The following is a 17,735-nucleotide window of genomic DNA, read 5'->3' on the forward strand; positions in this document are numbered from 1 at the left end:
GATTAGGTCCATGTTTGTAGGCCCTGCCCAAGAGACTGCGCCGTCCTGGGGGCCCTAGGACACGACGAAGCAGGTTGTCCCTAGCTGCCTCTGGGATGGAGCCAGCCCCAGGTGCGGGCATAGGAGCCAGCTGGCTCTGAGGGGCCAGCTTGGACGGTCTGGGCAGTTGGACTTCAGGACAGGTAGTAGGCGCTAACCGGCCTCCTTGCAGGAAAGTCCCGACACTATGGCCCACGAGTGGGCCTCGGAGGCTCTTCTCCACTGGTGTCGACGTCAGCAGTGACCCGTCATTGGCCCTGAGGATGAGTCCCCAGGTGTTAACTGGTTTTCCAGGCCTTCGTCAGCAGTAGACAGCTGCCGTCAGCCCAGGTAGCAGCAGCCAGCATTCTTAGAGTAAGGCTCCCAGTCTGGGTTTCCTTCGCTCAGGAGTTAGGCCCTGTTTGGCCTCCCTGAGAGCCTGCTGTGGTCAGCAGGCACTGTTTGGTCTCCCCTGAGGGGGCACCATAGGCATTAAGTCCCTCGACGGCTGGTACGAGCTGCTGAATAGGTGGTAGGCGCTACTGGGCCTCCCTATGGGCCTGCTGTGGGGTAAGCAGGCCCACTTGACCTCCTCTGCGGGTGGCGTTCCTGGGCCCCAGTCACTGGATGGCTAGCACGAGTGTTAGCAGGTAGTAGGCCTCATCCGGCCTCCCTGAGTGACCTCCCTGGAGGCAAACTCCCGGAAATGAAGTACTATGAGTAGCAGCTTCTGCTATCAGGTGGTAGGCATGGTGGCCTCCCTGACGATGAGCTCACGGTTCCGGTTCCCAGTCACTGTGGTAATGAGCGTGATGTGCGAAGCACGACGGACGGCATGCTCTGCTACCAGGTGGAGGCATTGCGCCTCCCTGGAATCGTTCCCCGGTCCCCAGTTTTGGTAACGGATCGTAGCATGGGTTGCTATCAGGCAAAGCTGCACGGGCTTCCCTGAGGGGATTCGCTTTGGAGTAGTAGGCCCACGTGGCCTCCTCTGAGGGCACGCTCTGGTCTCGTGGTTCCTGGATAAATCCAGTCAATGAGCAGAGGCCGGCTCCCCGGCCGCTGTGGTGTGCATAAAGTGCTTTAAGTGGCACTTTTTTGCTATCAGGTGGTAGGCATGGTACCTCCCTGAAAGCGAGCTCCCGGTCCCCAGCCGCTGTGGTGAGCTTGAGGCGCTATGAGTAGCACACTCAGTTTGGCTATGAGTGCCCGATGTCTTGCAGTTGGTAGGTCCGCTTGGCCTTCCTGATTAAGCGAGTCCCTGGTCTTCCCAGCTACCTCGAGGGCTAGCACGACTGCGATCAGGTATCAGGCCCGTTGGCCTTCCTGAGGACGAGCGCTGCTTTGGATGCGCGAGCGGTCTATCAGGTTACCAGGTGGAGGCCTCTCTCGGCCTTCCTGGGGGACGAGTTCCCTAGGCGGGAACACACAACTGGCTTTTTTGCTGACAGCTAGTGGCTACCCGCTATCAGGCACCGGCCTCTGGCCGTTTGCGAGACCTGAAGGCGGTGTTCTTACCCTAGCACGACGAAGTGTCACTGCGGCTATGTGGTCCCGACAGGACGGGACCTTCATAGTAGGCCTACGGCATGGTTGCCTACCGGGCAGGCTTATGAGCTCCTCTCAAACGAGGGTCTATTGTGAGCTTACAGCCTCCTGGGGCTGTTCTATTGGTGGTAGGTCCCGAGGGGCCCCTCCCGATATATTCAGCCTATAAGGCCTTTGGCCTCCTAAGCACGTTTTAAAATAAGTGCTTGGTAGATCCGAGGATCGAGCGGCCCCTCGCTAGCAAAGGTTTGAAAAGCACTTCGCTGAGCGCTGCTCTCCGGGATAACCCGTCCCTGAGGTTCGGCTAGTCGGTGATGCTGCCCTTTCTTGCAGCACCCTAGCGGGATGTCTCTTCGGAGGCGAGTACCAGAGGCTCTGTACTGTACAGACAGGGTTGACCGTATTACGTGTCCCATACTAGACTGGGTCACCTGGTCAGGTCTCCCTGGTGGCATTCGGTGATAATCTCCCGAATAGTGACTGGCATAGGGTTCCCTCGTAGTTCCCTTGCCACGTTCCCTTAAAGGAACCCCTTCTGAGTCGAATGGGTTGGTTCCAGGCCTTTGAGCAAGGCCTGGGAAGGAACTCATACGTGTGAAGTTTTCCTTCTCAGGCGATAAGCTTGGGCTTTGACCGTAGGGAGCGCTGTCACTGACAGCCTAACGTGACCAGAAGGGGAGTGGTTCAGGCTTTTCAGCAAGATTTGCTTGTCTTGACAGTTGTCACTGCCAGTGGGCATGCACTCCCGTCGGCATGGCGGCGTTGGTATATCGTTCCCCGTAGCGTCGAAGCTGACGCAGCGCGAGTTCCCTTTCGAAAGGGAACGTCTCAGGTTACGAATGTAACCATTGTTCCCTGAGAACAGGGAACGAGACGCTGCGTCGCTGTGCCATGCCGCAGGGCCTGCCTGCCGAAACAGTCCCTTCAGACGATAGATACTGTCATGTTGGCAAGGCGCCCTTATATACTTCCTGGTCGCACCTTGATGACATCATAGGCTGTCGCCGGTCAATAGGATTGACGTGATTCAATGTGATTTCAGGCACCAGTCACGCTGGAGGCGTTCCCCGTAGCGTCGAAGCTGACGCAGCGTCTCGTTCCCTGTTCTCAGGGAACAATGGTTACATTCGTAACCTGAGACGTTTTCTATAAGCAGTGTGTGCATGGTTTGGGTATACCCTATGTTATGGGATAAAATTTCCCTACAATGATGGGAATATCCAAAATCCTTGTCCTTGTGGGGAAAACAGCTTATAACTCATGCTAAGTAAGTTTTTTTGAAAATCTAAAAATGCAGAAAATGGGTAGGTTTAGGGTTAGGGGCAAGAATATACCGTTTGTACAGTAAACAAATTAATTAAATGAAATGAATTATGCCTGTGGAAAGTCCCCATTAAACATGTGTGTGTGCTTAATAGCCACTAATTACATTTAGACTAATGTGTTTGTGATTTATGTCCTTACTACTACACACACACCCAAAGTGTAATTAGCAAGTGATATATGCCTTCATAAAAACATAAACCTTCTCCACCACACACACACACACACACACACACACACACACACACACACACACACACACACACACACACACACACACACACACACACACACACACACACACACACACACACACACACACACACACACACACACACACACACACACACACACACACACACACACACACACACACACACACACGTTTGTTTCACTATATCAGTGAGGACATTGCATAGACTTCCATTGATTTTATATCAGGTTAATGACCCAACCCCTACCCCTAAACCTTCCCAGTCCCTTCCTCAGTCAAATGTCCTCACTAGTTGGTTGTCATCATATTTTACTATATAAATGAGGACATTTGGCCCTCACAAGTATAGCCAATCCTGTACAAATGTTGTGTTTTCATGTTTTTGGGTACTTTCCATATACAATGATTTTAATGTCCTGTATATTATTGCCGCTAACCCTACCCCTACCCCTACCCCTAAACCTACCCATCAAAACCAGAAAACGCCTTAGGGTTACATGTGTAATCCCGATTGCCTGAGAAGGGAACGAGAGGCTGCATCATGGCGTTGATGCTATGGGAACACATTGAACGCAACGAACATGCACGGTATTGTTATCGTGGACACTGTAAAATACTGTGAATAATTATTTATTAAGAATTATTCCGATTTTAAGAAAGCATTTAGGAATTTTCCCATCAGCCATTTAAAATGCACAACACTGCGTGTGTGCTGCGTCAAAGAGGCATACGTGCACTCCGATGTAAACAAGCCCAACACGCATGAGCAGCGTATGGCGGAACGAGTAAAGGAGCTGAATGAAAATGCGCTGATGGAACAGCAGATTGGTAACCCCCGTAAACAAACAGCTGTGCTACTTTCTGTTTCTGAACAGTATTTAAATGTTTCAAACAGCCATTCAGATTTTTGTATATTTATAAATTCTAACAATGCATGAACATGAACAAACATGAACGATGCTTGGGACAGTTGACGGGACAGTGCTGCATCGTCGCAAAAGTTTAAGCCTTGAAAATGTATATATTCAAGTGCAAGAAGACACGAAAGGGAGCTCATTTCATTACTAGTGCACTGTGAGGAAAGTGAGCTCTCTTTCACCTCATTTTGCACTTGAGCGGATAAATTGACAAAATTATGTACAAAAATGACAAGTATCCCAGTAAACGTAGTTGTTTATGTCTTAAGTGAACGTAAACAGTTGAGAAAGTAAATGCCTGTGTACAGTATGAGTATATTAGATGCGTGCATTCACTCTTAAAGTGACAGCAGCCTAATATTCCTGCTGTCTGTGTTTTTAATGTTAATCAAACAAAGAAAAAATCACTCACTTCTGTTGACTGAATAACTTTTGTCATTTTAATAAGGATTCATTAATAAGGATGTTTAATTTACAGTGAAAACTATGCAGTGATATTTTACATTTGCTTACTTTGTTAAGTGTCTGTACCTGAAAACTATGTGAGACCTACCTGAAAAGCACTGTTCATTTCATTTGTATCTTTATTATATTGTATTTATTTGTGCTTTTGCTTGATTATTCATTCTGATTTTATTACTGACTTTTTATTTGTCTTTAATAATGTCTTAAATTTATATTAGTTAGGCTAGTAGTTTTATTTGTGGTATCGAAATTGGAATAGATAATTGTGAATCTTTACTGGTATCTAATATCTAAATCATTATTGTCTGTGTTTGCAAATTTCATGGCTGTTAAATTTTTTTTATGACTGGTAGATTTTCGGCCCTGACGTCCTCATACTCAGATTCTAGTCAGAATATGAGTCTGATACTGCTCTATTGGGCTGTGATTATGGGGCGAAAATGCCTCTGCACTCAATTGGATGGACCTGCAACCAATCAGAGCGACACATAGTTATATATATATTTATGCATTTGGCAGACGCTTTTATCCAAAGCGACTTACAGTCCCTTATTACAGGGACAATCCCCCTGGAGCAACATGGAGTAAAATGCCTTGCTCAAGGACACACTGGTGGTGACCGCTGGGATCAAACCAGCAACCTTCTGCATATCAGTTCCATGGTTTAACCCACTGGGCCACCATCTCCATACTTGTTGACCTAGTTGTCAACAGAACTCAACTGCATACACGCTGGAAGAAGTAGAAGAAGAAGAAGAAGATGAGAGTAAACGATCTTTGCTAGTGTTGTAAAAATAATTTAAGGATACACTGAGTACTTACCAACACGATCATCATTTTTGACCGAACTTCCCTACCTCAAATGTTGTGGGCGGAGCTAAGTTCGGCTGGCATCCAGGCTATAGCGCATGCTTATAATACACATAACATTATCGTTTGTTGGTGTGGACGCTAATATAGTTATCCTTACGGTTATCTTTATAGGTATAATTATAGTTATCATCTGTTGGTGTGGATGATACTATACAGTAGTTGCCATTATATCGATTATTACAGTTATCGTTATAGTTATAGTCATCGTTATAGTTATTGTTAGTGTGGACAATCATTTAGTCATCGGCATAGTTATTGTACGTTGATGTGGACACTATAGTTATCTTTATAGATATTGTTCTTGGTGTGAACGTGCCTTTACTCCTAAAACGTACACAAAGAGCATGTACCAATGTACCAGTGATGTATATACACCCGAAACTGCACCCAGAGAGATGTTATCATCAGTACTGCTGACCACAGTGAACTACTAAACACACAAATGCAAATGTCCTGTTGTGGAGAAAACACACACACACACACACACACACACACACACACGCGCACATTCTCTGAGTTACACCACAGAAGCATTACAGAGTGAACTGCTCATAATAGCACTTCCCAGAGGAGAGCGAGGCCATGACACACATAAACACAAACACACTCCTCTCTAATATTATGCTTACACACAAGAGAGAGGGGAATGAAGAGACAGAGACAAAGGGGAGGGACAGGAAAAAGCATGGAGGAAAGGAAAAGATGCGAGCAGTATAACGTCTGTCTTTGGCTGCCCTCAGTTATTGCCCATTGTCTTTTCTTTCTCTCCTGAAATTAAACCAGTGTTTGTGCTTCAGTGATGATCAGAAAGGGCCATCTGTCACCCCAGCCACCAATACTGCAGGGATAACGTTTATATTTCAATATAAAATCTGATAAACCAATATCACATGCATCATTTAGTAGTATCACATATTTTTCGATGTGGCGTGCATTATAGGGCAAACATATGAAAATTCAAAAGGAAAAGGACAGAAAAGAATAGGGAGACAGAGTTTGAGAAAAATAAAGAGGACGAAGAGACGAAAGAAAAAGAAGAAAGGATTTAACTATCCATCCTAAGACTGTCAGAGGGAAGGATTGACAGCAGAAGGAGGCAGAGAGAGAAGATTGTCGGAGCGATCTTCAACGAAAGGTCAGCCTGGTGTCACGCTGGTAATAGGATTAATTACTGCATTTGCACCCCACCAACCCTCCATCCCATTGTGATCACTCTCCAATCCCGTTCTGTGACAAACAGCCACCCTCGGGCTCTTCTCTGCATCATGTTTACATTTTAATGCCATATTTCTGAGAGTCTGCAGCTTGAAAAGGTGTGGGGAATAATCCAAATAATCTCCACGGCTACATACAGCTCGTCATAATCCAGATGGCACACACCCTCTCTGAGATGAGACGAGTCTTGCTGTGTGTACAGGTCACACACACATACTCAGAGATGGCAGAACATGAAAGGGGATAAAACACTGCCAGACCCCAGTCATGCCCTCTACACGCACATACGCACGCACACACACACACACACACACACACACACACACACACACACACACACACACACACACACACACACACACACACACACACACACACACACACACACACACACACACACACACACACACACACACACACACACACACACACACACACACACACACACACACACACACACACACACACACACACACACACACACACACAGAGAAAGGACTCACCCCTGGCAGGGTTTTCTGTTCATGAAGAGCACTTTGTGCTTTAACGGCCGACTCTCGTGCACAATACGTCAGAAAGGCACATCCTGAAAGACCAGAAAGACAGACAGTTAATATTTGCAATGTTTTTTTTCTTTTAATTAATATAAATGGACATCATTTTAATTCATGCTAAATGATTATTAGTATTGTTGTTGTTGTTATCAATCATAATAATATATTATTAATTATATAAATGTATTATAAGTAATGACCTACATTTTAAATTGAAATCCAGTTTCGACGTTTTATTTTATTCTGTACTTTTTATAGAATCATGAATATTCAGCATCATTACACATGAGGAGTGACAGAAATGTAATTTCACACTCATTACATTTTCCCAGTGAGCCTTCTGGGATGGCTTACACTGAACGCACACACACACACACACACACACACACACACACACACACACACACACACACACACACACACACACACACACACACACACACACACACACACACACACACACACACACACACACACACACACACACACACACACACACACACACACACACACACACACACACACACACACACACACACACACTACAAAGAAAGCAGGCAGCAGCAGCTTATGCCTCCATTTCTCTGATTGAAAACTCAATGTGTAGAATTGAGTAGTAGAGTACATAAGCACATGCAAACATGAGCAGCGCAACAAACAGCAGAACTGTGTGTGTCCCTAGTAAACCCTATATTATGAGGAAAAAATGTCTCTGCAATATCCAAAATCTTTGTCTTTGTGGTGACATTTTTGGTCCCCATATAAGGAAAAGAGCTTATAAATTATACTAAGTGATGTTTTTGGAAAATGTAAAAATGCAGGAAGTTGTTTGTGTGATGGGTAGATTTGGGGGGGATAGAATTTGAAAACCATTATGTCTATGCAATGTCCCCATAAAACACTCCAACCCAACATGTGTGTGTGTGTGTGTGTGTGTGTGTTTGAGCCAGTGTTACTTTAGTATCATTGATATACTATTATAGTGTTAATATATTCATTTTAATTTGAGTTTGTTTTTTAAATAATTGTGTCTCTTATTAAGTTTTAGTTTTGTTATTTTAGCACTTCATCTTAAACTAAATTAAAATGAGTAATATTGCCTTTGCAACAAGCTGAAATAAAATACTGTAATTCTATCTCTATTATGCTTTTTTACATTTTCATCTTTCTTTAGTGTGTAATGTTGCTGTTTGAACATGAAAAGCTCTGTAAAGTCCCAAAGCTCAAAGTCACTGCAAAAGCAGTTATTCTCCATATCAGTGTCACTGTTTCTGAACTCCTTTAAACGCCTCCATTGTAGTCTTGAGTTTTCTTCCGGGAATGAACATATTCACAATATTTTTCAATTAATCAATTTGTCCCAAAGGCATACGTAAAATAAAGGGGTGGTGGGGCCTGGTTGATTTAGATAGTAATGTGTTGTCACCATGTCCAAGCGACCATGTTTTTTCATAGATGTCATATTAGATGTCATACATACATAGATCCCAGCAAGCAATAGTCGTCATTTCACCGTCTTAGTTAAGACCCAATATAGTCCGGCTATGAGTAACCCACTTCTAGCCAAAATAACCTTGAATTTGGTTACATGTCATTTTTGCCAAAATAACTTGTCAACAGTGATTACAAGGTGATTCATTTCTTTGACATGTTCTAGATGACTAGTCTATCCTTGGGCTATGGTTAGACGTCTATTAAATTTTCACTGACAGCCCAAATTTGGCCTTGTTTTAGCCTAGACATCAGGGCTGTGTTTGGACGGCTATTAGACGTCTTTTAAACGCAAAATTGCTTGCTGGGATGTCTCATTAGCGGCTGTTTCTATGGGCCGTTATGCTGTACATAAGCCGTCTGTGACTTTGCATTTTCCATGGAACACAAAAGAATCGTTTTTGAAGAATACCTCAGCTATTCTTTTCCATATAATAAAAATCAATGGCGACTATAGGGTGTTAAAGCTCCAAAATGTCAAAAGAAACAGAGCCACCTTAACATTAGTCAATCCCAGACAGCAACAAAGTGTCGGCCCATATCCGGCCCACATCTGGTACACGTGAAATCCACACGTACCAGATGTGGGCCGGATCTGGGCCGACACTTTGCTGTCTGGGATATGACTTGTGCATTCTATTTCATGTTAAGTCATATGATGTGGTAAGAACAGAATTAAATCTGTATGACATTTCTCTTCACTGGAGTATAAAATAATTATTTTTTTTGGTCAATGGAAGTCAATGGTCACCAAAACTGGCTACACCAACATTCTTATTTCATCTCATTTTATGTTTCACAGACGAAAGAACGTCATATAGGTTTGGGTTGATGAAATGAGGAAAGAACTTCCCCGCCAAAAAATTCAAAATTTTACCAAAAGTCATTTGAATACTATTGTTTTTGTTGTTGTTTTTTTTAATGTATTTTGCAACCAAATGTCACTGACATCAATCTTATTGCAACACATCCAATGCCACCACATGTGAGTGTAACCCCTTCTGTTCAAACCGCCCGCTCCAAGCGGGACTCAAACTCGGGTCCACCGGCATGAGAGTCGGACGCTCTAACAAGGAGGCTAAAGGCTGCAACCTCTAGCATCAGTCGCTAGAATGTCTCGAGATCAGAGGAGTGAGGTTTACTTGCACAGCAACTACTAGCTGGCCTCAGTTAAACTAACCCCCCAAAACCTCACTCCCATCCGGGTCACGGCACCAATGTAACCCCTCCTGTTCAAACCGCCCACTCCAAGCGGGACTCAAACTCGTGTCCACCGGCATGAGAGTCGGACGCTCTAACAAGAAGGCTAAAGGCTGCAACCTCTAGCATCAGTCGCTAGAATGTCTCGAGATCAGAGCAGTGAGGTTTACTTGCACAGCAACTACTAGCTGGCCTCCGTTACATGAGCATTCTAAAAAATGGTGCTAAATAGCACTAAAAGTGGTTCATTGTCTTAAAGTTGTTCTAGGGGAACCAGCACCTGTGTCAAATGGTGCTATGTAGAACCATAGAACCACCCCATTCTCCTCCTTAGATTTTAGATCTGTTGCTCCACTATTATATGTTTGCTATGAATGGGAATTTACTACAATGGCAAAAACCTTATAGGGGGGCCTTGGGGGCAAAATGTTGAGAACCACGTTATCTTCAGGAAATACACTGTATTTTAATGTAGTTTTTTAACAGACTGTCCTCCAAAAAAAGGTTTTCAAGCACCTTATTACCACCTTTATTTACATTTTAAAGTCATGCACCCTCTAGCTGGCGTAAAAATAATGACGGCGTGTTACGTCTGTCGGCATGAAATAACTTATGACTGTCGTTACCAATCAAAATGCGTGTTCATTTAAATGCAATGTTTGGACTTTTAACCACCATTTGTCATATTTCTATTTAGCAAAAATCTTTTTTTATTAACAACTACACCGACCCCACCCTTAAACCTACCCAGTGATTTATAGTGCATATACACTTTATGAGCACATGCTTTCCCTGGGATTGAACCCACGATTGCATGATCACATGATGTTGTATTTTGCAATGCTCTATCAATTGAGCTACACAAAACCCGAAATATGACGCAAACAAAAGGAAACAAAGCATTCAAATGAAAGTGTCCTTTTGTCGATAGGGTCGCAACTTTAGTAAACGCTCCTATGGGTCGAATTTCATGAATTAAAATGAAATTGTCCTGTTGTCGATAGGGGCGCAACTTTAGTAAACGCGGGTCGTATTTCAGGGAAGTGACAAATGACCTATACAGGTGTATTGGTTGGAGGACATGTTGTTTTTTTAATCCTTTCCCCAACTAAACTAAGAGACTAAGAGAGAGTTATACCCCTTTTCCACCAAAGCAGTGCTGGTGCTAGTTCGGAGCCAGAGCCTAGTTTCAAATCGGTTCTTTGTCTTTCCACACCCAAAGCACAAGCACCGAACCAGGAAAAGTGGTTCTTAAGTAGCACCAAATCATTGCTGGTCTAGAAGTAAGAACCGCTTGTGTCAGGGGCTGGGGGCGGGGTTACCGTGACCAACAAGACCAACACAAACTTGTGACCGCCATTTTTTAAATAGCTGTTAATCGAGCTAATAGCTGCTAGATTGTAATCTCCGTCTATACAATTTACGGTGAGTTGCATGAATGCATTGGATTCACTGTGTTTTGATGCCGATGTAGGATCGTAAAGCCATGTGCATCAATAGTAATGCAACGTTCGCCATTGTTGATGGAAGGCTTGTTCGAGATGCATCGGCGCTGTGCAGACCGATCGCCGTATGACATCAAAGTACAGCGAGAGCATGCGACTCCTTATGCTTTTGACTTGCTCATGCGGTATTTTGATATCATATGCTGATTGGTCTGCGTTGGTCCTAACCCTGAACTAGCACCCGGTTCATTCTGGTGGAAAAGGGGTATTTGAGAACTTTTAAAAAACTATACAGGGGCCTAACAGGTTCTTTGTATGGCAGTGGTGCTATATTGCTTCGTAACCACCCCAAAGAACCGCTGAGGAACCACTGGACAACTATACTGGACATAACAGGTTCTTCATGGTAACAGTGCTATACAGCACCTCAACCACCCCAAAGAACCGCTGAGGAACCACTGGAGAACCATAATGGGCTTAACAGGTTCTTCATGGTAACAGTGGTATATAGCACCTCAACCACCCAAAGAACCGCTGAGGAACCACTGGACAACTATACTGGACTTAACTGGTTCTTCATGGTAACAGTGGTATATAGCACCTCAACCACCCAAAGAACCGCTGAGGAACCACTGGACAACTATACTGGACATAACAGGTTCTTCATAGTAACGGTGCTATACAGCACCTCAACCACCCCAAAGAACCGCTGAGGAACCACTGGAGAACCATAATGGGCTTAACAGGTTCTTCATGGTAACTGTGCTATACAGCACCTCAACCACCCAAAGAACCGCTGAGGAACCACTGGACAACTATACTGGACATAACAGGTTCTTCATGGTAACAGTGCTATATAGCACCTCAACCACCCCAAAGAACCGCTGAGGAACCACTGGACAACTATACTGGACTTAACTGGTTCTTCATGGTAAAGGTGCTATACAGCACCTCAACCACCCCAAAGAACCGCTGAGGAACCACTGGACAACTATACTGGACTTAACTGGTTCTTCATGGTAACGGTGCTATATAGCACCTCAACCACCCGAAAGAACCGCTGAGGAACCACTGGACAACTATACTGGACTTAATAATGTTTTATAAACATAGTTCGGGAGGAGCACGTCAGATAATTGACACAGGTGGAGAGCACTCAGCTAATCAACAGTAAGAGGTATATATATACACGCAGCAGTCTTACCTCCATTCATTGACAGTTTCTAGCTTCCCTCCACCACCCCTTCTCCACACTTTTATTTTATCAACCACTTTCATATACGGGGGTACTCTGGGTTCGGGCCAAATTCCGAGCTCGAAGCCCTCCCCCGGACAGCACGCCAAATACGCAGTTAAACTTCTCTCCATAAATTATATGTAAGTGTGAACTCGTGAAACTGGTTCTTCATGGTAACGGTGCTATATAGCACCTCAACCACCCGAAAGAAACGCTGAGGAACGACTGGACAACTATACTGGACTTAACTGGTTCTTCATGGTAACGGTGCTATATAGCACCTCAACCAACCCAAAGAACCGCTGAGGAACCACTGGACAACTATACTGGACTTAACAGGTTCTTCATGGTAACTGTGCTATATAGCACCTCAACCACCCCAAAGAACCGCTGAGGAACCACTGGACAACTATACTGGACTTAACTGGTTCTTCATGGTAACGGTGCTATATAGCACCTCAACCAACCCAAAGAACCGCTGAGGAACCACTGGACAACTATACTGGACTTAACAGGTTCTTCATGGTAACGGTGCTATATAGCACCGCAACCACCCCAAAGAACCGCTGAGGAACCACTGGACAACTATACTGGACTTAACTGGTTCTTCATGGTAACGGTGCTATATAGAACCTCAACCAACCCAAAGAACCGCTGAGGAACCACTGGAGAACCATAATGGGCTTAACAGGTTCTTCATGGTAACGGTGCTATACAGCACCTCAACCACCCAAAGAACCGCTGAGGAACCACTGGACAACTATACTGGACTTAACTGGTTCTTCATGGTAACGGTGCTATATAGCACCTCAACCACCCCAAAGAACCGCTGAGGAACCACTGGACAACTATACTGGACTTAACAGATTCTTCATGGTAACGGTGCTATACAGCACCTCAACCACTCCAAAGAACCGCTGAGGAACCACTGGAGAACCATACTGGGCTTAACAGGTTCTTCATGGTAACGGTGCTATATAGCACCTCAACCACCCGAAAGAACCGCTGAGGAACCACTGGAGAACCATAATGGGCTTAACAGGTTCTTCATGGTAACGGTGCTATACAGCACCTCAACCACCCAAAGAACCGCTGAGGAACCACTGGACAACTATACTGGACTTAACTGGTTCTTCATGGTAACGGTGCTATATAGCACCTCAACCACCCCAAAGAACCGCTGAGGAACCACTGGACAACTATACTGGACTTAACAGATTCTTCATGGTAACGGTGCTATACAGCACCTCAACCACCCGAAAGAACCGCTGAGGAACCACTGGACAACTATACTGGACTTAACAGGTTCTTCATGGTAACGGTGCTATATAGCACCTCACCCACCCCAAAGAACCGCTGAGGAACCACTGGAGAACCATACTGGGCTTAACTGGTTCTTCATGGTAACGGTGCTATATAGCACCTCAACCACCCCAAAGAACCGCTGAGGAACCACTGGAGAACCATACTGGGCTTAACTGGTTCTTCATGGTAATGGTGCTATACTGCACCTCAACCACCCCAAAGAACCGTTGAAGAACCAATTATATTTATGTGTGTACAGCAGAAACAAAGAATTTGGTAACACTTTAGTATGGGGAACACATATTCACTATTAACTACGACTTGCCTCAATAAACTCCTAATTTACTGCATATTAATAGTTAGTAAGGTAGTTTTGGTAGCGTTTAAGTTTAGGTATTGGGTAGGATTAAGGGATGTTAGGTCATGCAGAATTAAGCATTAATATGTGCTTTATAAGTACTAATAAACAGCCAATATCCTAGTAATATATATGCTAATAACTTGTTAATAGCGAGAATTGAACCATAAAATAAAATGTGAACAAGAATTGAATTGAGTAACTACTTAAATCATCCTATTACTTCAGGACTTGGACTATAGTGCATGAATGATGACCACTTTTTGTCATAATGCAGCTTTACTGGCCCTAATTAGAAAATGAGTGAAAAACAAAATCGCCTTTTGTGTTCCAAGGAAAGAAAAGAAATATGCAGGTTTGAGGGTGCTGATGGCATATTGGGTGAACTATTCCTTTAAGGTCTTTGTTCGTTTATCACCTCAGTGACTTAAACCGCTGAGAAAATCCACATGATTAAATCCCGGTCAAGCCCCCAAACAGGGTTCATTCAACCCTGGAAGAAACGAGTGTAAGCAAACACTCAGAACAGAGTTACACAGCAGAGTGGAAACCTAATATCCAACCGCAAGGCACAGAAAGCAAAGAAAGAAGATCATAAAGATGACAACAGAGAGTTTTCCTGGTATATAAAATGTCCCTTTTTATAGTAATACAGAACTCGTGCTGTGCACTGTCACGTTTGAAGCTCCTGCAGGAGTGTGCCATCACACCAGCCCATGACCAAACACAGACACATCGCTGATATACAGACATGTATATTTGACAGGAAAATGCCTTCTCATGCCCCCCTGTTTGCAGGTGATGATTTCATGACAAACACTTCAGAAGCCAGAAGGAGTCAAACGAGCATGCACATGAACACTATTGTAAAGAGAGGGTTAAATAACAGTTTATTTAAATACACACCACACGTGTGAGTCGTGACTGGGAGGCGTTCAGCCCCCGTCCCCTCCACACAGTGCTGAAGCGTGAAACTCGTCCCCGTCTCCTTACCTTTGTGCATGCCCGTGTACTTGTCCTTGATCACAGTCAGCTCGTAGATCTTGCCGAACTGCTCAAAAATGGGCTTCAGGTCCTTCTCCTCCAGATTGCGTGGGATCTGCCCGATGAAGAGTTTGATGGCGTCGGGCTCCTTCATTGGGTCGATGATGTGGAGAAAGTCAGAGGCACTGCCTGGGTCAGGACGCGAGATGAATGTGCAGAGAGTGAGTGAGAGAGAACGAGAGAGAGAGAGAGAGAGAGAGAGAGAGAGAGAGAGAGAGATAGAGAGAGAGAGAGAGAGAGAGAGAGAGAGAGAGAGAGAGAGAGAAGGATGGAGGTGTGGATGGTGCCTGTGGAGGCGGGGTGTGATCAAAACACAATGAATGAGTGAATGAATCCTCACTTTAAGCATCACTTTAGCTTCATTATAGAGTAATACTTTAGAATTAGGCATCATATGTAAATTCATTCAGTATCATGAGCTTACAAAAACAATACTTTTTATCATATGCAAAAATTAACATTAACCAAGAATAATACATGCTGTAGGGTTTATTGTCAGTTCATGTTTACCATTGTAACTAATTGTTAACATATAAGCCTTGAGTTAGTAAATTATTTTTAAAAAGTATGTGAAAAATACTGTTTTTACCCCACAAATCTGACATTAAAACGAGCTAATCGATGTGAGCTAATGTAGAAAGGTTGATTCAGTCATTTTAACTGATATATTTGATTAAATAAAGCCAATTTTAGGTTACCAGGCAGCGCATTTTAATTCGTTGTTGTTTATTAGCCTAACTGCGTTATGTAGGCTATAGCTAAAATAGAGGCACTGAAATTTAAACGAACAAGTATTTCATAAATAAATGAACAAAAAAGCACAGATTATGCGTTCGAATAGCTCTAAATGCTCAACAATAATTAACGAGAGCTCTTAGTACAGTAATTATACAGCCACTAAAACAATTATGGAATCTTAACGTATTCAATAAATCATTCGCCACAGATAGACTACAACAGCACTGAACAGATAGAGTGCACGAGCGCATCCTTTGTTTAGGCAGCGGAGGCTCTGAAGCTCTTTGTCCGTCACCGTTAACCGGGTCCTCGTTTACACAAGAGGAAAACACACACACACACTGATAAATACTGAAAACAGCTCACCTAGAGGGATGGTTTTATTATCAAAACCTCTGTAAATCCCCGCGCGTGTCGTTCTGCGTCTTGAGATGTCCGCGCGTGACTGTTGCTCACGCTCGCTGTCACTCACTCACACACACACTATTTCATTCAATCTTTTAATATCACAGTGTAGGTCAGTATCTCTGATATATGTCGCGTTGTAGGCCTAAACTATAACATAATCCACTTGAGAGCTTCTTCCCAAACACAAATGTCATTCCCTGTATCTCACCAGCGCGGGTTACTGTGTGTTTGTTCTTGTTTCCACATCTCTAATTAAGACGTGACGTCATGCCGGTGTCTCCCTCTCACGAGCTGTTGACAAGCTCGTGAGTAGCAGTCAGGGACCGTCTGCAATTTACACCTCCGTTAGCAAAAATAAACAATCCAGAGTACCACATTTCAATCGGTATAATTTGAAAATATATTGTTTACGTATCACACACAGTTTCTGCCAATCTCATGTTAAAGGGTTAGTTCAACCAAAAATGAAAATAATGTCATTTTTTACTCACAATCATGCCATTCCACACCCGTAAGACCTCCAGTCTTCTACCTGCGGAGCACAAATTAAGACATTTCTGTTGAAATCCGATGGTTCAGTGAGATCTGCATAGCCAGTAATGACATTTCCTCTCTCAAGATCCATTAATGTACTAAAAACATATTTAAATCAGTTCATGTGAGTACAGTGGTTTAGTATTAATATTATAAAGCGACGAGAATATTTTTGGTGTGCCAAAAAACCCAAATAACGACTTATATAGTGATGGCCGATTTCAAAACACTGCTTCATGAAGCTTGGGAGCGTATCGAATCAGTGTATCGAAGTAAAATCACGTGATTTCAGCAGTTTGGCGGTTTGACACGCGATCCAAAGCTTCATGAAGCAGTGTTTTGAAATCGGCCATCACTATATAAGTCGTTATTTCGTTTTTTTTGGCGCGCCAAAAATATTCTTGTCGCTTTATAATATTAATATTGAACCACTGTACTCACATGAACTGATTTAAATATGTTTTTAGTACATTAATGGATCTTGAGAGAGGAAATGTCATTGCTGGCTATGCAGGCCTCACTGAGCCTTCGGATTTCAACACAAATATCTTCATTTGTGTTCCGAAGATGAACCGAGGTCTTACGGGTGTGGGACGGCATAAGGGATAAATTACATTTAAAATTTTGGGTGAACTAACACTTAAATCTTGAGTATATAGAGCAGTATTGCATCCTTCATATCTCTGAAGAGTCTTTAGTTTTATCATAAGACATATACGCTGAAAACAGCAGAGCTCGTGGAGGCGTGCAGTGGGCGGATCTAAAGAGACACAAGCACACACACACACACACACACACACACGAAATACATCATATCCCTGGATAACTTTCGATTCACTCTACGTTCG

General features: G+C 43.6%; 1 protein-coding gene across 4 annotated transcripts in view; it reads right to left on the bottom strand.

Moving 5' to 3' along the window:
* celf3b (cugbp, Elav-like family member 3b) overlaps positions 1-16,607 on the bottom strand; it is a 57,469-nt gene extending 40,862 nt beyond the window's left edge. The window contains exons 1-3 of one of the 4 annotated variants that reach the window (XM_079836999.1): positions 16,312-16,607; positions 15,157-15,494; positions 7,077-7,159 (exon numbers count right to left, since the gene is read on the bottom strand). In XM_079836999.1, the coding sequence (XP_079693125.1) occupies positions 7,077-7,159; positions 15,157-15,301 (228 nt within the window). In that variant the 5' untranslated portion in view covers positions 15,302-15,494; positions 16,312-16,607. Of the gene's footprint in view, positions 1-7,076; positions 7,160-15,156; positions 15,495-16,311 lie in introns of those variants that run through there. The other 3 variants (XM_079837002.1, XM_079837001.1, XM_079837000.1) reach the window with 3 other exon arrangements.
* Between the last annotated feature and the right edge of the window lie 1,128 nt (positions 16,608-17,735).

The sequence above is a fragment of the Gobio gobio genome (assembly GCF_949357685.1).
Source record: "Gobio gobio genome assembly, chromosome: 15".
Classification (NCBI taxonomy): Eukaryota; Metazoa; Chordata; class Actinopteri; order Cypriniformes; family Gobionidae; genus Gobio; species Gobio gobio.